The sequence below is a fragment of the Plasmodium inui genome (assembly GCF_000524495.1).
Source record: "Plasmodium inui San Antonio 1 unplaced genomic scaffold supercont1.15, whole genome shotgun sequence".
Classification (NCBI taxonomy): Eukaryota; Apicomplexa; class Aconoidasida; order Haemosporida; family Plasmodiidae; genus Plasmodium; species Plasmodium inui.
In genome coordinates, this window is record NW_008481849.1 from 539,951 (window position 1) to 561,084 (window position 21,134).

Consider the following 21,134-nt stretch of genomic DNA (forward strand, 5'->3'; position numbering starts at 1 on the left):
CTAAGGAGGAGTACACAGCTTAACCCGAATTACGCCTTCTATTTAGAAGCGCCTTTTGCGGCTGATATTGTAGGAGGGCGGGGAGCGCATGCCCTTGGAAGGATGTCCCATCTTAGCCCTGCCCACTGAGCACACGAATGTTGTAATAAACAGGTAAATGGGTAATCAAGCCTGTATATACGTACGCAAATGTATACACTCATGCAGGTGGGTAGTACCTTTTTTTGTTCACCCAGTTGTGCCTAACCCTTCGGAGCACGTTATACGCTTTTACGCTCTTTCCCTTTTACGCCCTTCCGCGGGGGGCTTGCTCCGTCTCTGCTACTGAGCGCTTTAAAAGTGTAACCCTATTTCGAATTCCATGAGGGCGAATTCAGCAAATCGTAAAAGCAATCCTCTAATCACGCGGGGGGTCGAAATGTATGCGAACGAATTGGTATATTGCGATAAATCAGTGGATGCCCCACAAGCAATATCCCATCCGCGCGGCGAAAACATGAAGCCCGGGAAAAAAATACACGGAGGGTCTTGCGCTAAACACCCCAATCTGGGGAAAAACACATTATTTACTATTCTGGGGTCATCTCAAAAATGCGCACCGCAAAAGCTGCAGCACATGGAATTGAAAGTTTGTAAAGCAGAAAAAAAAAAGAAAATTTTATCAAATTTTCGTAAAAAGGAATAGTATTTCCCTCTAAATTAGTTGATATTCACATGCTTATTTTTCTGGTATTTCCGCTTTGCTTTTCTTTGTTTGTTCCCCTTCGGGTTGCCCGCGTGATGGCGATTTAGGGAACACATACTGGGAGTACTCCCCTTTTGACTGCACGAATACGCACGTGGGGCTGCCCACGCGGCCGATCGCTCATGTGTGTCCACGCGATATCTCCCTATACTCCTTCAGCACGTTTTTAAAAAAGGAGGAAAAAAAAACGTATATAGAATAGTGCTCCTTGTGAAGGATGTACAGGGAGTAATTAACAAAGTAGTTATTTTCCAAGTTGAAGGTTCCGTTTTCGCTTATGATTTTTCGCAGGTACTGGACATCTGACATGCTGTTTGCGTTGGATGGGTTTTCCGTCCCTTCGGCGGCGCAGTGCAAAGCGTTTCCGCGATCTTCCCCATCGCTATCGCTCGGGGCACTTCCACCGGAGTTAGCTCCGCTGGAGATACTCCCATTATCGTCACCGCTGAGAGTCTCGCTCCTGCTCGCGTTACTACTAGCGCCGCTGGGGGCTCCACCGGAGGCCTCCGAGCTGGAATGGTGGATCTCCCCCTCGCTGTTACTCGAGTGCTGCTCCCGTTCCTCCTCCTGATGTTGCTCATCCTCCTGGTCATCCTCCTGCTCATGCTGTTGCTCACCGTAGGCGTCCTCCACGGTGAGGTACCTCTTATTCCCCTGGGGTGACTCTCCTCTCCCCCCGTATTGCCTACCTTCATCTTCTTCGTCAAAATTGTCGAAAAAGTCCCCACTGTCACTCTTCTTTTCGTTGAGTTGGCCATCCACTGGCTGCTCCCTCTCGTTGGTTACCCTAATGTGGCTACCGGTGTGCCAGGAATTCCTGGACAAGCCGGTCTTATAAGTGGAAGACAGAATGTTGGAGGCTTCCTCATCTAATTCAATGTTCATATTTAAGAAGAAGTAAATAAAATGGCGTATGATTATGTAAAACAAGCTGTCGTATATAAGCTCTATCTTATTAAAATTGTGAATCATGTCGAGAATATCTTTGTCCAAAGATTTGATAATTCGAATGTATAGTCTAACAACACATGCTGGGATTTTTAATTTATAAATAAATGGCATCATGAAGGTTAACTTGATAAGTAGCGATTTTACCATCTTCTTATCCATGAGAAAGAAAATGGAATTATTTTTGTACCCTATTAAATAGTTGGCAATGGATTTAATGGAATAATTGAAAAGGTCCAGATGATTCAAAACGTTAACATCGGATGTTAGTTCTTTTTGCAGGTGACATATCATAATGTTGAAAGAGACAAAATCGAGAATGACATTTTTTACAAACAAATTATTAAGTTTGATATCCGAATTGATTAATTCATGTGCCTTTTCGTTGAAAACATCTGGGTAGTAATAATATTCTGTTAGCAGATATTTCAACAATTTGAAGCAGGAGCTTTTGATGGTTAATTCTTTCGTTCGTACAGCCAAGTCGTAGATATGATACAGGATAAAATTGTGGATGCTCATGTTATAAAGTTCTGTTGGGTCATTAATGGTGTAACTGAAGAAAGAAGACTTTCTATATCCCATAGTTACATTCTTTAAGTTGTTAAAGAGAAATCTCAGGGCATAGTAAGTTATACTTTTATGTTCCTTCTCATTCTGGTCGTTGCTTAGGTAGCTATATTTTCCTATTATACTTATTAAAATTCTGTTCAGTAAATTTTTCATCACAGTTGGAAAGCTTCGAACTGTGTTCCTCAGGCTAAGGACGGAGAAGGCGTTTCTTACACAATGTAAAACGTTATCACTAAGACCTCTTGTTATTTGTCTTCCTCTTTCTCTTCGTACTTTCCTGACTGCTCTTCCCTGTTGTGTTCTCTCCCCATCGGAAAAGGAATACTCCTCCCCCTCCTCTATAGCGTAATTTTTCCTTCGATTTGTCTTCATCACACTGGGCGGTAGGAATAGGTCGCCGTAGCTATCCCCTCTGGTTGTCCTATTATTACGGCTCTGCTTCTTTGTCAAGAGGTTCTTCTTACTGATGGTTAGAAACTTACATACAAAATCGAAATTCATAAAATCGGCGTTGTCCAGATAGTAATTCTTTCGATTAAAAAACAGATGGTTCCGGAGGGTGGGAGAGAAATCTTTAAATTCATATATAATTCGAAACACCCTGATAATCGTTTTGAATTTTATGTAGTCTTTCAAATCGTAGAGGATGAGCAAGTCCAGGAGATACTTGAGGGGGAAGAAATGCAAGATCTCCATGATCTTTTCATTCTTTACTAAATAGTGAAGTGCTAGGTAGTAGAACAAATTATTTCCGTTTAACAAATTGAAAAAGAAAACCAGCCTTTCTGTGTTGTACTCGTTCGTCATCAGGATGTTTTCACTCGATTGGTTCTCTTCGTTTGGGTTGTTTCCCTCCCTCAGTGGCGTTCCCTTACCGACTCGCCGCTTCTCTCTCCGCTTGATTCTTCTGTGCAGATTCTTCTGCGCTGGTCCCGAGCGACCACTGTGCAAGCAGCTGCCACTGCTGCAACTCCTATCACTGCCACTGTCGCTTCTTTTGCTTCTTCCACTTCTTCTGTTACTTCCACTTCTCCCATTCGTGCCATTTCCCCCGCTGCTGCTCGTGCTGATGGTGCTGTCGTAGTAGGGGCTCCCGCTCCCCCTTTCGCGCGTGGCATCCCTGGCGGAACGTCCGTTCGCCGTGTGTCCATGTGTCCCGCGGTGACTATCATTATTGGCGTGTTTCGAGCTGTAATCGCTCTTCGTGTAACTTTCATTTAGTTCCCCCCCATCGTAGCAACTCTCATTGTCAGTAAAAATATTGAAGTCGTTATCGTCCTTCCTATGTCCCTTCCTTAGGACAGCGTTACTTTCGATATGGGTCTCGTTAGGACTCATAGCTGTTTCCTTCGTCTTGCTTCTCCTTCCATTTGGCATTTCAGGCAACAAACTCGAAATGCTGCTATTCCGATCACTAGAGTTTTTCCTGTTCTTCTTTCCCGCTTTCTTACCCATAGGAGCACTTGAGTTATATTTTCTGTAACTTCTTCCCCCATCGTGTCTTCTTCGTTTCTTCCTTGGATTGGTGTCAAGAACGATGTTATTGTCAATAATTTTCACGTTGATTTTTTTCTGCCTTTTCCTTATCTGGCCTCGGCTTTCTACCTTGTTAATGTACTCATTCAGCATTTTGTTCAGTTCCAGTTTATCCGAGTTCATGCTCATTTCTTCCAAAGTGAGGACGATGACATTTTTTATGTTATTAAAATTTAAGCAGTAATGAAAGGTCCTCTTGTATTTGTTTATGTTTCTTTTTAAATTGTCTATGGAGTTACATATGTCTTCCAACTTCTGATCCTTTATACACAGATAGTGGAGGAATTTTTTTTTTCTTCTTTTTTTACTCTTCAGTGTGTTGTTCAGCGTGAAGTGAATGTTCTCTATGAACTTCAAATTTAGGTGCAGCTTATCGACTATGTTTTGGAAGTAGGAGTTTTTGTAGATTTGTATCAGATCGGCGCAATTGAAATTTTCAAATTGGTTCGTGTTCTTTTTTAGCTCATAGTTGTACTTGAGATTCTCCACCACGTGGTGCGGGCTGAAGAAGTGGTTGAGGTGAATGTCCCGGTTGGTGCAGCCATCCAGGTTCATGGCACTTCCCAGGTTGGCAGCGCTTCCCCACTTGGTGCCAGTTCCTAGGTTAAGGCCGCTCCCCAAGCTGTCAAGCTTCCCCGCACCATCCTCCCCCCTATTCGCGTCACCAGTCTCGTGGCAGTGGGCCCCCGATTCGCCCGCAAAATAACTGAAGTTTTTAAACACCCACTGTTTCTGGTTTTCCAAAACGAAGAAGGACTTCTTCTGGTAAAAATATTTTGCGTACTTCACATACGAGTAGGAATGCCCAAATATGTGCAGAATGCACCATGTGTACACATAAATCAATTTGGTGATTTCCTTGAGGAAATGTTCCATTTGACCGGTCACCTTTTCCAACTCGTTTTTCCTATACTTTGCGCTGCTCTGCGGAGGAATTAAATATGCCTTCATGTAGCTATTATACGTGGTGGCTATCTCGGTAATAAATTTTAAAAAGTAATAATCGAACTGAAAGATGTTGTCCGAATTGTACACACTGATAAAGTACGATATGGTGTCGACATTTTCCACATAATCCAAACTGATCATTTTGTTTTTATTTATCTTGTTAACGTCGAATGCATTTTTCAGCTTGTTTATGTTGCTTATAACTTGGTAGAATTTTTTTTTTTTTTTGGCTTTCCTCAAAATCTCGTTAAAGATATTTTTGTTCGTGTACTCGTGTTGATATATGCCTTCCTTCGTTATGAATCGGTTTCGTGATCCTTTATACTTTGTTTTTTCCCTTCCCTGTTTTGGTTGCCCATCACTGCATTGGCTATCACTACGTTCGTCATCGCTGCCGGGGGGATTTCTCCGGTTGTCAACCCCGCTTTGGCTGTCAACCCTTCTTTGGCTGCTGCTGCTTCCCGAATCGCTGTGCAGATTGTCACTGCTGTCCAGATTATCGCTCTCCTCGTACTTGCTTTCCTGGTATCTGCTTCCCCCCCCATTGCTGGAACTTCTTCCACTTCCACTTTCGCTGAGACTATCTTCACTGTAGCTTCCCCTATGGTGTGCTCGTCGTGCCTTTTTGCCTTCTGTTCCATCCCGCATGCCTCGCTTGGCCCCCTCCTGATTTGTGGTCGACTGGAGCACATCCTTCAACTCTCCGTCACTGTCGAAGCTACCCTTACGATTGAAGTCGTCTTGACAGAAATTTCCAACTACGCTTTTGTATTTCATCAAATATTTGACAATGTTGAAATCTTGTAGGTTCGCATCGCCCCTCCTGCCACTTGCGCTGGTCGCGGTGGCAGAGGAAGCAGTGCTGGTCCTGCTTCTGCGCATGGTTTCGCGCATGGTTCTGCTCATGCTTCTACACCTCCTTCCGACACTCCTGTCCGTGGACCCCACATCAGACCCACTGTCCCGAAGGGTATTACTGCTGCCGCTTTCGGAGGAGAAGCTTTCCCTTTTTCTGTTCTTCCCCCGGTCATCAGCCGAGCTAGAGGAGCCCCTGATGCTGCCACTGCACGTCGCTGGAAAACGCTCCCTGTGATCATCACCCGCTTGGTCCAAAGAAACATTATCAAAGTTGAGCAAATTACAAAAATTCAAATATTTATTCCTTTCTTGTTCGAAAATGTTATGATTAAAAAACAATCCAGCACTGATAAAGATGTGGAAGATTTTCGAAATAGTGGTTACACAATAGTTGAGATATTTAATCAACGCATGAGCATTTGTGTGTAAGTGAAAAAAATCCTTGTCTTTGCTTTTTTTCTCGATATAATATAACACATTTTTATGGAAGGAAAAAATTAAATAAGGGTTATTAAAGAAATAAAATAAAGCATTGATAGTTTCGTCTGAGTAAATATCATGATTAACTTCATTTTGGTAAATAATTTCGACAAAGGAGTTTCTGCTTCCCTTGGGGAAGGTATTATTTGATATAAAAAAGTGGTTTAATTCTTTGTTTAGATAATCTTCCTGGTTTCTTTTGTTCGTCGAATCTTCATTTGTGTAATCGTTTTGTTTGGATTCCTTAACGTTGTATTCTTTTTTTATTTCTCCTTCCGTTGGGGTGGTCCCCACTGGGATAGCATCGTTCCTATCGCTTTGGTTCGCACCTGGTTCACTTGGGGGACACTCAACATTCGATTTGTTTACATTTACTCTGGATAAATCTGCAGCGAAACTGTCTCCGATCGAGCTGTTCACCCCACTGTGGTCGGGTGGTAGCCCGTCTGAAGTTATGACTCCACCTTTGCTTAGATGGGTATCCATATGGAGGTGCTCCCCCCCGACAGGCACATTTCTCCTCGTGCCCTCCCTATCACCTATTACATAATTATTTTTAAAATTCACCACCGCAGTGAAGAGAAAGGTATTCATTGATGTGTCAAATATGTTCCTGATTAGATACTCATTAATATAAGTATACTGAAAGAAGTTACAAAATATTTTGACCACTTCATTGTCCAATAATTTATCCAGTCGTATTTTTTTTAAAAAAGAAAAATAGCTTATCACTTTGTTTTTTCTTTCTTCAAATCCTTTGAACAGAAATGAGTAGGAATTTTCATTCGTCTTGTACTTCAGATCGAAGTATACATTTTTTAAAAAATACAACAGACATAATAAGTTCAGGAAATATTGGAACGTGTCAAAAAACTGGGGTTCATTTATTTTCTCCTCTTCTTCCTCTGCTATTATTTCTAAGCTCATTTTGTACAAGTCCAAAATGTCTAGTTCGCACTGTCCTTCGTCCATGATTACATTTTCGAACAGGTTGGAATTGAGAAAGGAATAGTGGTTTCTGAATTTGGGCAGGGTTACCTCTGTGGTGTCTTTCTTGATGTTGCGATTATTCTGTTTCGAGTGGTCACTCTCATCCATTGTGCTGTCATTTGTGTGGCTGTCCTCGTTTGAGTAACTCCCCTCGTTTGAGTAACTCTCTTCATTTGAGTAACTCCCTTCATTTGCGTAATTGCCTTCGTTTGTGTGACTGGCTTCGTTTGTATGACTGGCTTCGTTTGTATGACTGACTTTGTTTGTGTAAATGTCCCCCAAGCCATCCTTGTCGCCGTCGTCTTCCCGCTGCACATCTAGTATGTTAACTTCATTGCTCTCCTCCTTAAACGAGTTCTTCACCTTTTCGATGAGGTCTTCCTTGCTCCGTTTATCGTAAATGACGAAGAATTTCCTGCAAAGGGGCACGTGGAAAAGGAAATGGTGAGTATCGAATCGGCGCTTCATCCATTGGCGCATATGTCTCACACGCGGCGTCGCACACTTATTGGAGCAGCGCCCTCGTTATAGCCTACTTGATCTGGTGAATCAGCTCGATCAAAGCCTTTTCCGCAATGTTTTTTTCGTTTGCTTCCGCGGATTTGTAAAACTGGTGGTACAGCGCCAGCATCTCTTCATCTGAAGCGTTCGGATGGGGAAGGGTGAGCGTGTAAAGGGTGTGCGCTCGGCCATGCGCGGTTGCACTCATCCGGTGCGTGTGCAGGTTACGAAAACTTAGCTGCAAAAAAACTCAATTGCGTATGTCCACACGACGGGCTGCGCTTCCCACAGCGGAACTCGGCAATCCCTCTGGGTTCCCATTTCTTCACGAGAAATTCTTAGCTCATTTTCCCACCTCCGTACTCCTTGAGTTCCCTTTCCAAAATTTTCAGAAGCTTTCCTTTCTCCATTTTGGAAACTTCACTAAGGAGAATTTTCCCGCTTTTGCGCATCCACCAAAAAAAAAGAAAAAGAAATATATTCTTTAAAATATGTCCCCTTGACTTTTCTTCCAAATTATTTGATGCGCGGGGAACAGGGCAGTTTTACGGAGGCAAGCATCGCGATGCATCAGGACGGGGTGAGAATTCTCCCTCAAATGCTTCACGCGCAGCACTAAGAATGATGACCTGTACATATGGCATTGCGCGCGGACACAATAAGTGTTTGTATATATATAAATACATATATATATATGTTATGTACTTAGGAGTATTCGTACGTACAAGCCATGGGATGACAAACTAAGCGGCACAGAAAACGTAACTAATGCGCTTGCTACGCTTCCCCCTGCGAATTCTCCGCGAAACAGCAAAGAGGCATCATGGAAAAATATGTAACGAGGAAAACTTCTCCCAAAAAGGGGAAAACAAATTACTTTGACAAATCCATTGACAAGGGGAGGCAGGATGAGAGTGCCTAGTTAAAAAAAATATATATAAATAAGTAAATGAATAAATAAATAAGATACGCATATGGACGAAAAGCACAGCACGTTAGGACGACTTTTTTATTTTACCCTTCATTTTATTTTTTCTGCCTATCGTTGTGGCGTTCCGTTTAAGCCCACTTTCTTCATTGCGTGAAAGGTATTATCGTCCAGAATTCCCCCCCGCGCCCTTGCTATTTCCACGTTATTATCTCATGTGCGCAGGGGCAAATGGAGAATAAAAAGGCTTCTCGCGCCAGGGAAAAAGGCGCGCAGGAGTATTTGCAGACGGGTAAGAAACACATACGTGTATGATTATACAAATGGGGCCTTCGAGTGATGGTACATCGCGCAACATATACGGCACATGTGCATATATGTATTTATGAGTATTTATATATGTATTTATGGGTATTTATGTGTATTTATGCGTATTTATATATGTATTTGTGTGTATTTTTTTCTTTTTTTCTTTTTCCGACTTGTAACAGGAGCGCACGCAAAATTAACACCCACCCAGGCACTGCAGCGGGGGGAAGGTCTGCACCGCGCATCACCACATGTCTTGAGGAGCAAACGAAAATGCCCTCCGAATGTTCACGTGGATGTGCAACTCTGTGGTATGCACAAAAGGTGGTCTCCTCAGGCATAAAGGGGCGTCTCCCCACGTTTGACTCTGTTGACCAATTCCGTCCCCAGAAAAAAAAAAACTAACCAAAAGGGATACCCATGTCTTCCGAAAAAGAGGTACGTGTGCCCATTTTTACATAGACGGCGTAGAACTCCACATCGCCTCATCACTCTATTGGGGGGACATAGAGCTAACTTAAAACCGCCTCAGAAGCCGGCCAAATCTTTCCCGTAAAAATCCATGAGCTGCGCCCCCCTCTCGCGTACATTGGAGGTCTCCAAAGTGGGGTAGTTATATTTTGCATACAGTTTATAGTAGTGCAAATTTTTCACCTTCTTTTCCTGTTCCTCTTGTAAGGGAACAAATTTCAAGGGGGGAGTATATCCCAGCTGAAGTTTTCTCGCTAGTAACTTCCTCAAAACAAAAGCAACTTTGTCCAGCTTATCCTTTATCATGTCGTGATGGACGTTTTTATTTAATAACGTATACACAATTTTACATAAAGATCTCGTCGACTTCATTTCCAAGTGGTGAATCGAAATGGACAAGCCATTTAGTAAATAAAATCGGAAATATGCATTGTTACAATTCAGTAACTGCTCCAAGTGAGTGTGTAATAGTTTTTCTGTCCGTACTCTTCTTCTATTCACATGATATTTTATCGGATCTAAGATATGTCTAGCTACGTTTGGTATTTTCTCTTTCATTATTTTTGAATTTTCCATTTTTTCTTTTCTGATTTTCATTCGAATTCTCGACACGATTTCATCATACTGGTTTTGCTCACATATTTTCTTTATTTTTTGAGAGAAGTTTCCTTCCTCTTGGTAATACGGTTTGATGTCTTCTTCGATGGGGAATTCCTCCATCTGTTTTGTGCTTCTCACTTGGCTAATTGACTCCTCCGCTTCTATATTGTCCTCCAGCTCCCCCTTCCCATTCTTCTTCCTTTTCTTTCCCTTTTCGTCCTCACTTAACCGTTGCGCATTTACAATGCTCTTTGCTTCTTTAATGGGGTTAAGAATGCTACTCATTTTGAACCATCTGATTTTTCTGTCCACGTCGCACTTTTTAATGTACAAGTCATTCATGCGTTGATATTCGTCATGTGTTAAGTCTTGGTATAGTCCCTTCCCCTTCAGACTTTCATAGTCGAAAATGGATTCCTCCTTATGTTGGTCGTTGCTAGGGAAGTTGTATTGCTCTTCAGTGATGGTCTGCTTGGTGGTATTCGCCGCTTCATCCTTCTGTTTATTTCTCCCCCCTCTTCCGCAGTTAGGTCTTTTAACTTGAAAACTGCTGCTTCTAACATTTGACTCGAACTTATCAGGGATTGCAACCCCACTTGTGATTTCCCTTTTTTCCGTTTCTCTCACGACGTTTTCACCTCTCTGTGCGTATGACGCTTCACTCCACGGTTGGTCAAATTTCCCCTCTTCCTTCTCCTTACAAGATGAAATTTTTGTGAACATCTCACCTTTTTCTTCTTCTCTCGCTCGTTCTTCTCTTGCTCCTTCCTCCCTTTTTATCCTCCCTGGGGGAGAATTCCTGAGAAATTCCGAACCCTTGGAATGTTGCTTCCCCCATGTGGAACCTCTCAACAGAGAGCTGACGGACAAATCATCGTCTCCCTCTTCTTTATCGACAAACATCTTTAAAGTCGGGTTAAAAATCTGACTTATTTTCTCCAACTTGTCCTTTGGAATGTATTCCCCTGTGCCTGTTTCTCTGGGAAGACATTTCTGCAAGCCTTCATTTATGGCCTTATTATCCGGGATGGAAGAGTTAATCCCTACTATGTCTGAAATGTGCTCTTCCATTTTGTCCTTCTCGATGGAGTGGACAAAATTATCACTCGTTTTTCCCTCCAGAAATTCCCTCTTCATGTTGTTGATGGACCAGTAAAGGTGTTTATTCTCCAGGTCATCATATTTGTCTTTTCTTTTCCACCCTCGGAATGTGCTGATTGGGGTTTTCTTCCCCTTGGTGAAGCTCACCGCCCATTTAGTGCCTCGCGCCAGGCTCATCTTGGCGCGTGAGGGCGGTGGAGGAGAAAAGCAGTATCTGAGAATTATGCACCAACTGCCCAGCGCTTTCTCTTTCCCTCGTGGTGTCCAAGTGGCAGATGGGCTCCCCAAACAGCTCGGTTGGTATTCCTCCGCTCGGCTGAAATGTATAGCACACTGTCTGGGATGACCCTCCAAATGGGGCCACCAAATGAGCGGTAGCTACCGAATTAACGTCGCGCCCCTTAACAAGCCCTGCCGTTCCTCCCTCATCATTCCTGTCCCTGCCCCGTCCTGCTTTTGTTCTCCAAAGGGGTAAACACCAAATGGCTGTTCCGCGGGGCACACAACATGTACCTACGCCTTTATGCGAAAAAATACGCAGCTTGGAAACGGGTCAAAAGGTACCTATATGCCAATGCCACGAAAACGCATCGAGCAGTCCCAGATCTGTAATTAATCCATCTCCTCCCTTCGAATGGTTAACCCGCTAAATGAGGTGTAGTCGCTAAAATGACGTATGCCCCTACGCGAGTGTATCATCTACCATCGTTGATAGGATAAAAAAAAAAAAAATGGCAGCCGAGCATAACACGGTGCAGAAGTATTATTTAGCCCCGTACCCAAACAGCAACATCGCCAATTTGGGACGTTACCTGAGATGATCGCTTCACATCGTCATGCCATGTAGCACCCGCTGGTTGCCATATGTTCTCAGAGCGCACATGCATTAGACTTTGCAGCATGTGTAGCACTTCTCAATACAGATGCGCACCCCGTAACCGAATAAGTAAAACCCTTGCGCTTTGGCATGAAAAAGGAAAAGTTCCAAACGGCACTGCCCCAATTGGAAACCGCAACACATAGGCGCAACACACCCCTTCTCAAATTGCAAAAGGTACGAACTATTCTTCGGCCATTCTGGTAAACCGATAAGTAAGGAAAATACGTTTCCCCATCATGCGCGGAAAAAAAAGGACACCCCTTGTGAAGAAGCTTCCTATGACCTATAGGAGATGTCCCCCCCGCACACCCACACGCACTGACGCTTTCACTGACCCCTTCACTAAATAGATCCTTTCGCTAACCCCACGAACAACTATGAACACCTTATACAATATTGTACATAAATTGACATATGAGTTTTTTACACAACACGACATAAAAAAGTTGCTAAACATTCGAAGTCTTCTACTGTTCCAATCTCCCAAAAAAAAAAGAAAAAAAAGAAAAAAAAAAAAACAATCATAATCTCAACCGATAATGATAATCTGATGATCCAAAATTGTAGACTACACGTCGGCGCAGCAATGCGAGGAAAAAAAAAGAGAGAAAAAACAGACGCAATAACGATAGTAATCGTACCATGAACGACGGTCGTAGTAGCAACGCTGGTACGCTCAACGGTATCAATCCAGCACAATGGACTCTCGCAGTTGGCTGCTCAGAATAAGGGCTAAAACAACACGCAAAAAAAAAGTAGAATAAAATAAAAAAATAATCATTCTGGCGAAGCGTCAACCAAAAATGGGGAAAATAGGATGCATGCTAATGTTTGTCTACTCTCATGCACGGCTTCCAGCAAAAAAAGGATGAAATAAAAAAAAAAAAAAAAAAAGAAAAATAAATAATTCAAGTGGGGGGTTATCGAACAGGACGGCTCAACTGCACGATTAGGAAAGAAAAAGAACAAAGAAAAAAAGGAAGTCCAAATGGGTAAGGCTTGGGGAGTTACCATTTTAGCACAGCGCTTTTGGGGCCCCAAGGTGTGTACCTGTGAGAAACGTGCTCGAATATGTGCGTAACGGGTGGCGTAAGTGGACAGGCATGGCCCCACGTTGGACACAAACAGATGTACATATACTACGTGCCATATTCTGCTAAGGTTTATTGCGATGAATGAGATGAGTGCGATCAATGCGATGCGAACAACACGGAAGCTTCACTTCACAGGTGAAGGAATTGCCAGTGGATGGATGCACTCCGCGCCCCGTCTACACAAATTCGTTGTGCGGAATATCGTGCGGAATGTCGTTCGATTTCCCCAACTTTATCTTGCGGAGGTTCCACAAAGCCTTGATGTGCTTCTCCAAATCTTTCTCAATGGCATCCAGCTCTTTGTATTTCACACCGCTCACATAGGTGTCCTCTCTACGGTGTACGTCTTCCTTGGCGGAAAGGTGGCTCAATTGTTGAAACATGTCAGGGCTGAGATTTACGAACTTGATTTTGCTGTCCGCTTCGAACGTACTTTTGCTATCTTGGTCGAAGATAATTTTGTTGTCCTCATCCGTTTCCTCATTTGGCGATGGTAGCACCTGGTGCACGGCGTTCTGACCACAGTTGGGATTGCGATCGAGATTGACATTGCAGCTGTCCTTGTGCTGATTACTTCCGATGGCAAAGGGGTGGCCAACCCCGTCGCTAATAGCGCCGCAACCTCTGCCGCTTCCTCCTCTGCCTCCGCTCTCGTCATCCAAATTTATCGCATTGAACCGAGGAAATACATCATAGATGTCGTGGTTCCCAAAAAGCATATCGTTGCAAATGTTATTGTACGAATGTTTCAAATCAGGCGGATGCCGACTGCCACTATTGCCACTACTGCTACCGTTTCTGTCCTTCCAGGTGTTGTTTCCGTTTACGCTTGCCTCAAAATCTATGTATGGCCCAGCTATGCCTTGTTTATTACTGCACATTTTATTTCCACCCGTGTAATTTTCGTTGGAGAGGTACGGACCGGCAACGTTGCACCCGCCAAGGGGATACGCACCAGGAGCAGGAACAGCCGAGGCAGGAACATCATCGTGGAGAAGACCCATCCCCGCCGTGTTGGCAAAACTGAGATGGTCATAATTCAACGTGTCGTGGTTCACTTCGATGGCGTTATCCACGATTGATTTTAGGTCTATGTTGGGTGGGCCCTCCGACACGTTGCTGTTATGGTTGCTGTGGTAGTTATTATTGTTGTTGCCACTGCTGGTGCGATAACGGCGGTCATTACGTCCATCTGCAGTGAAGCGGTCGTTGTAAGGGCCGAGGTAAGCACCGTCATATTCGCCACTAAACTGGCCGTTTCCCCTATCCCTGTCGCCCACAAAGCTGAGGGACATGCTTCCACCCGCGAACATTCTATCTCCCAGGGAATCATCCAAAGATCTTGTCAATTTTCCGTTCATGCTGGTCGCCCCTCTGACTTCCATGACCGTAGACAGATGGGTCTCCTTCATGATATCATCAAATTTGTGCAAACTTCTCCTCATGGGGGGGACCCCATTGAAGAGTTCCGTTTTCAACATATTTTCCGACGCGGTTGTGGTGGTAGCTGTTGTTTTGCTCGTCTCTGTCGTCATGCTTTTAAGTAGCACGTTCTTTTCATTCATATCGTTTGCCATCTTCAGGGGCATTTTAATTCCTTCGTAAAGCAAGCCAGCTTTAGCCACCTCACTAGTGAATAGATCATTTGCACCGTTATGAGCACCACTACTATACAGGCCAGGAAGGTGCGGCACATTATTCACATCCATGGCCTTCTTCACGTGGTCACTTTTCAACGCAAGGCCATTGGTGCACATAAAATTGTAGTATTCTCGAGTGAGTCCTGCCACTGCTCCGATTTTGGCACCATCCAGGTTCCGTGCTAAGAGGTAGCCGTTGGGAAAATTCAGCATCTCTACGCTCGGAATCTGCACACTGTGTGGATTTTTGCACCCATGAGACATGGTCCCCCTGCCGACGGCACCGTAACATCGATCTCCATTGTTCATTGTGGGAACAGTTCCATCGGAAGGCCCTCCGCCTCTTCCCTTCTCCTGGTTCTTCTCAGCTACCAGTTTGTTTTTCTTTGGGCTCAGGATGGCGCCTTCTGCGCTCGAGTTCTTGTCCACGGAGGAGGCGCCGTCAGTGTGCGCGGCTCTTTCCTGATTGAGGTTATCCTTCTGCCTGTTTTTCCTTTGCTGCGCGGATTGTGCGGGCTGTGGTAGTTGCATTGGCTGCATTGTTTGCGGTGGCTGCGTTTGTTGCACAGGTTGCAGTTGCCCCTGCTGAGACTGCTGCCCCTGTTGCTTCTTCTCCTGTTGACCTTTGGGGTGCTTCGCGTTCGTCGACTTGCACGCGTATTTTCCCCTGCCGTCGGCACCCTCCGGTACGCCAGTTCCGTTTGCGCTGTTATTGCTTCCTTCCTTACTTGGGCTCACCCTCAACTTGCTACAAACCTCGACAGCGTTCCCACCGATGGCACCACTTCCGCTGCTTAAGGCATTGCTATTCGAACCATTCGATAGGTTCTTCCCAGAGAAAGAAGTCGTCGCGTTCTTGCTCACCCTGTTCTGCACAAGTGTAGCTCCCCTTACCCCACCTCGGTGCAAACCAAAGCTAACCACATTATTGACGCCTAAAGACAAATTATCAGGTATCAAAAATTGCCCTGTTTTTTTAAACTGAATTTTTAATTTCCTAAAATTTATGTTAATGGATTTCTGCACCAGCTGGAAAGTAGAATTCAAATTAGACAACTCCACAAATGCGTAGCCATCCTGTCTGTCGATATTTACTACGTAGCCATTCTCTAAGTTATTGTTAATGGCGTCTCTTAACTGTACGTTGGTTATGTCTTCGCTCAAATTGGAGACATATACACTCCTTCCATAGGAATTATCAGGCCTTGTAGTTATATCAAATCTTGGTCCTACACTAACCTTATTATCGTCACTACTCTTGACATTTTTTCCCACTTTGTTTGTTTCGTTCTTTTCTTCATTTGTCAAATTCTTTTCACTCTGTACTTTTGCCTTCTTTAAACAGTCCATGATGGATACACCCACATGATATTTGAGGCAGAAACGGCACTTCATTGGACAATCGTTTCCTCTATGGGAGATATTATGGCAGTTAGGACACACAAAGGAATTGTTCGGACACAGTGGCATGGGGTGGTCAAGAGAGTCGCAACTTAGGCAAAGTCTTCCTTCCATGAATGCCTCTAACATTTGGGAGTTATTTAATATTACGGGTCTTTCAACAGTCATATGTTCATTTCCTGTTTTTTTGGCCTTATGGGAATTTCCTCTTTCTTTTCCGTTAAGGGCATTTGCACTACGACTGTTCAGGTGCATTTCCATTGCACATTTCTTCCCGGGTGCTGCACTGAAATTGGTTCTCTTCTGGCTGTTGCGCACGAAGGGGGATTGTTGCGCTCCATTCGCGCCGTGCCCAGTTGACTTGTTCACCACACTGGCGCCGACGCTTCCAACCATGCCGACGCTGCCAATCATGCCAGCGCTGCCAACCAAGCCAATACTGCTGACACCGGCAACGCCGCTCAGGCCGTATCTGTTGTGGGGTACGATTCCCCTCACGGTGGACACGTAGGGAGCAGTGCCAATCAGGCCGTTCATGCCTGGAGCCTGTAGTAAACCACTATACGGCGCGTCGCTTAAAGGGCGCTGACCCCTGAATGCGCTTCTGTCACCGCGAAGGTCATTAATTCCTAACTTGTCTTCCTTCTCCGCATCCTCGTGGTACAAAGGGGGATGTGCGGCGCCCAACTGATTAATCATCCCATGCTGCGTCAACCCGTTATGCGTCAAGCCGCGTTCCATCATGCTGCGTTCGATAAAGGCGCTTTGCGCCAGTCCCTTTTTCTCCACTGCGCTCTGCATAGGACCCCTCTCTATATCGATCCTATGCATGTGGCTCCTAAGCGTGTCACCTTTAGCCTTATCCACGAAATTAACGCTTTCTCTACCCCTGTCCCTACTTCTATCCGCGGTGCCGTCTAAACTCTCCACGAGGCACTCGTCACTGCACGGCTCATCGCACGAATCGCTAAAGATATGATACAGGTTATTCCTTAATATGTTGAAAGTATTATTCAACCCGGCGATGTCCTTTTCCCGGGTAATGTCCTTTTCTCCGGCGGTATCCTTTTTTCCAGCCATTTCTTTCAACTTTTGAACTCCATAATCATTTTCTTCTTCCAACAGCATATAATGTTCCTCTAAGGGATAATCGTTTTCGCGAAAAAAAAGCAGATCTACATCTGCTCCTGCGCTCTTCATCGTGCTCGCGTTGGTACTATCCACAGGGCTCCCCCTACTATTGGAACAATTTTGCAGCGTCGCCAAGTCTACTAGGTCATCTGCTCCATTGGGGGGTTCTGCGGCGTTTTTTGTGTGGCTCTGCGCGGGGAAGCTGTTTTGGTTTACCTTCAATCCGTTCTCCTGAGCCTTTTTGTTTGCACCGTTGGTGGTTTTGGCGGTTTTTTGGGTGCATGGGTCGTTAACGTTGTCTGCCTCGTTTTCCTCGTTAGGGTTGTTAGTGTCATTAGTTTCGTTAGCGTCACTACCATCGTTATCCTCCTTAGAGGCATTCCCAACCTCAGCGTGCGCCCCTTTGGCTTTCGTCTCTGCCTTACTGGCGCTGTTCTTTCTTTTGCTATTCTTCCTTTTCTGGTGCTTGTTCCTGTTTCCCCTGTTTGCTTTGTTGTTTTTGCTTCCTACACTGCCGTTTCGATGGACTTTATTACTACTCGCATTGCCTTGCTTCCCAATGCCGATGTTGTCGTTCTGGTTTACGCTTCCGCTTATGTTGGACATGGCCATATCCCCGTTGTTACTCCCCCCACGCTCTCCGCTGCTCCTGTCGCTGCAGTCGATTGAGGTTTTCCCCTTATTATCGCTAGATGGCTGGTCCCTCTTCCCATTTCCCCTCTTCTGTTGCTTTCTGCTACGATTTTCTCCTCCACAGGGATTTCCACAGTCATAGACGGCGGTGTAGATGGGAGACATTTCCTTCACATCACTCGACGTGGTCCCCCCATCGACAGTGTCACTCCTGTAATATGTGGAAAAACTGCTACTTGGCATGTTAGGAAGTTCTCCTTTTTTTATATCTTCTTCCTCCGATTCGTCTTCTTCGTCTTCTTCGTCCTCTTCTTTCTCTTCTTCTTCTTCCTCCTCTTCGTCCTCTTCGTTCTCTTCTTGTTCTTCTTCCTCCTCCTCTTCGCCATTTCTATCCGTGTCCCGATTGGCACACTTATCAAACGGTATGAGAGCTTGCTCCGAATTTTCGAAGCTGCTGTTTGTGTAGTTCACAAGGTGGCTTATGTTGCTTAGGTCCATCTTATCACTAAAGCCACGCTGAGCTGTGCTAAAATTATTGGTAAAGGGATCTTCAAAATTGGCATTATCCTTCCCTAGTAAGTTAGTCCCGATTTTTTCAAAGGCCCGTTCATTCAACACCTGTGCGTTTTTATTCTCTCCGTTGTCCCCGTGTCTATCGGTGCTGTCGTAGCGTACTGGATGGTAACTGACCCCTTCGGCTAGGTTCACTTCGCTATACATGCTACCTCTAAAGTTAGGGACTACTTTACCGCTTCCCACATCCGATGACCTACGGTTATGACAGGAAATCACGGACACGGTGGTCACATTCGCCACAGCATCGGTGTTACCATTCCCGCTGCTTACACCCTTGACGACGCTGTTATTGTTATCGCTTCCTTTTCTGGGGATTGCCGCCCCCGTCCCGTTCGCCGATTTACTTGCCAAGCCACCACAACTGGAACTGTTGACCTGACCATTCTTCTTCCTCTTCCCAGATAATGCGCTCCCTTTTTTCTGTTCCTCAAAACTGCTCTTGGCGTAGCCACTTGAAGTGCCATTGTTGTACGCGGCGTTATCCTTATCGTTATGGTTGCATTTTTTCATTCCATTATTTTTACTACGACTTCTTCCGTTGTTGCCCAAACCGCCGTTGGCAATATGGTCATTGCTTTTGTTCGCGTCTGCGCTTCTTTTGTTGGCCTTACCCTCTTGTGTTTTCGTACTATTCATTTTTTCCTCGCCCAGACTAGTCCCGCTCGGGACAGACGCGTCTGTATCTACAAAGTTGAGATCCACCTGCTTGGCATCAAAGTGAGTGAATTCTTCCCTCTTCACTAGCTGGCTGTTCATGTAATGGTACATGTGGTCGTGATATCGATTAGCCAGCGTAATTTTATTCATTTTGGGGGGGTATACCGTTTGAGCAAGGGTGATAAAAAAAAAAAAAAAAAAAAAACCAAGCGAAAAAAAGAAGAGAAATAAAGAGAGAAATAAAGACGAGAAATAAAGAAGAGAAATAAATTTGGCGTAAAAAAATTGGAAAAGAAACAATGCACAAGCTTGTAAACACTATAACAACAAAAAAGGTGTGTATACATATATGGGCGCATGCACCTCTACAGGTGGGTGCATCTCTCGTGTACATACTCATGCATGCTCAAAAGAATGTACCTCCCCCTCTCAAGGAGTAAGTAAATTATGCTACTCTACCATGGCAGTGCGCTTTATCATATGCTCGAAGTGAAAAGATAGTTACTCTACGTTTTCGCAGAAAAAGCACAAGAACAGGCACACATGAACACACAAACACCTACATATATATGTGCCGACCTGTCTGGGTGACCACAAAACTGAAGTAGGGGATGTGCCGAAATAATGTCTACCCTCGAATGGGGCCCTATTTATGGACAAAGGGTCGGATCCCTTGGGGTCTTGCGCACTCTAGGGGGCATATATATCAGCGAAGTCCCACATGGGGGGCCCCACACGTGCCAGGTGCAAAATCCGTTTCAACTAAATGGAATATAAAAAAAATGCTAAAGGGGTCAACTAAATTTACACACACACTTGATGCTATGTAAAATGTTAGAATCTCCGTCCTTTGGCTATTCCCTACACTTTTATGTTCTTCACTATGCGTAACTATACACAGTTGTATGAACAGTTTTTTTTTTTTTTTTTTTTTTTTGTGTGTAGTCTTAAAGCACAAGTGATGATGATGCAGAAGTACAAACACACAAAAGAGACGCTACCCTGGAAATTATTGCGTGGCAAACGTAAAAGAAAAAAAAAAAAATTAGAACTGAAACAAACGTATTTTTGACATAAGTAGAATAGTCATGTCCGAGGCAGAACTATTCGCTCACAACGAAATGTGGTAAAACTATTCAAGCAGTGTAAAGAAAAAAAAAAAAAGAAAAATCACACTGTCGCAGTGGGCCTTTTCGAAGGGCGGCGAGTATCACAATGTTGTGTTTGAGAAGAAAAAGAGAAAAAATGAAGGAAAAAAAAAGTTTACAATGCAGACCGTCCGATGCAAGCATATGTTTGCATCTACACATCTACATATCTGTATTTAAAAAAAAAAAACTGATAGCTAAAATACGAACTGAAAAAATGCCGACGCAAGCATTCTTCTCTTTGTTTGTGAAACACACAAAAAAGGGTCTCGTAATTCGTAAATGCTAAAATATACGAAAAAGAAAAATATATCGTGAAAGTGTATGGATCAAAAAATTATGGGGCCGCGCCTTCCATGCAAGCGCGCCTTATGATAATCAGAAAGAAAACAAAAAAAAGAAAAAATACACCAATAAAAATGGCTACGAAAAACTGCAATAGGAAAGGCACGCTACGAAATCGCAATAAAAAAATTATCTGCTTCGGAATCGCGATAAAAGAAATGTCTACTAAGAAATCGCGATAAGAAAAAAGGTCTACTAATATGTCACATGATGCTCTCTTTGCAGAGTGTGCATGCAGGGCTACCATGTGTTATCATTTTCGCTGCTCAAAAGGCGCCTCGCGCGTTAGATTTATTCTAAGCATTATTTTTTAACAAAAAAGAAGAGTGAATAAAATGGGAAGGGGGGGAAACGCAAAAAAAAAAAAAGGACAAAAAAAAAATAATCAAAAAAATGAAAAAAAATTCACGCAGGGCAGAAACTTCTAGGTGCCCTTTTGTGAGAAAAAAAAGGGGGAAATATATCCGAAGTTGACGCAATGCACAAAATGCGCTCTTTCGGGGGAAACGCCATGTACAAGAGCGCTTTCGATTTCGCACGCACGTGTATAGGTACACACAGTCGCTCATGATAGAGCCGAAAAAGTTGTTCTATATGCCTCTATGCGGTGTTCAGGAATACAGGCAAAAAAAAAAAAAAAA

At 44.0% G+C, this 21,134-nt stretch overlaps 3 protein-coding genes across 3 annotated transcripts; all 3 read right to left on the reverse strand.

Moving 5' to 3' along the window:
* Nucleotides 1-865: 865 nt before the first annotated feature.
* C922_03583 (hypothetical protein) lies at nucleotides 866-7,989 on the reverse strand (the record flags this gene model as incomplete). The annotated part of the gene is made up of 3 exons (XM_008819175.1): nucleotides 866-7,493; nucleotides 7,615-7,717; nucleotides 7,935-7,989. 3 exons carry the CDS (start codon nucleotides 7,987-7,989, stop codon nucleotides 866-868), a joined length of 6,786 nt encoding a protein of 2,261 aa, XP_008817397.1.
* Nucleotides 7,990-9,344: 1,355 nt separating this feature from the next.
* Nucleotides 9,345-11,165, reverse strand: C922_03584 (hypothetical protein; the record flags this gene model as incomplete). Its single annotated transcript, XM_008819176.1, has 1 exon — nucleotides 9,345-11,165. The coding sequence occupies one exon, from the start codon at nucleotides 11,163-11,165 to the stop codon at nucleotides 9,345-9,347; it is 1,821 nt and encodes a 606-aa protein (XP_008817398.1).
* A 1,973-nt stretch (nucleotides 11,166-13,138) lies between these two features.
* Nucleotides 13,139-19,150, reverse strand: C922_03585 (hypothetical protein; the record flags this gene model as incomplete). Its single annotated transcript, XM_008819177.1, has 1 exon — nucleotides 13,139-19,150. One exon carries the CDS (start codon nucleotides 19,148-19,150, stop codon nucleotides 13,139-13,141), a length of 6,012 nt encoding a protein of 2,003 aa, XP_008817399.1.
* Between the last annotated feature and the right edge of the window lie 1,984 nt (nucleotides 19,151-21,134).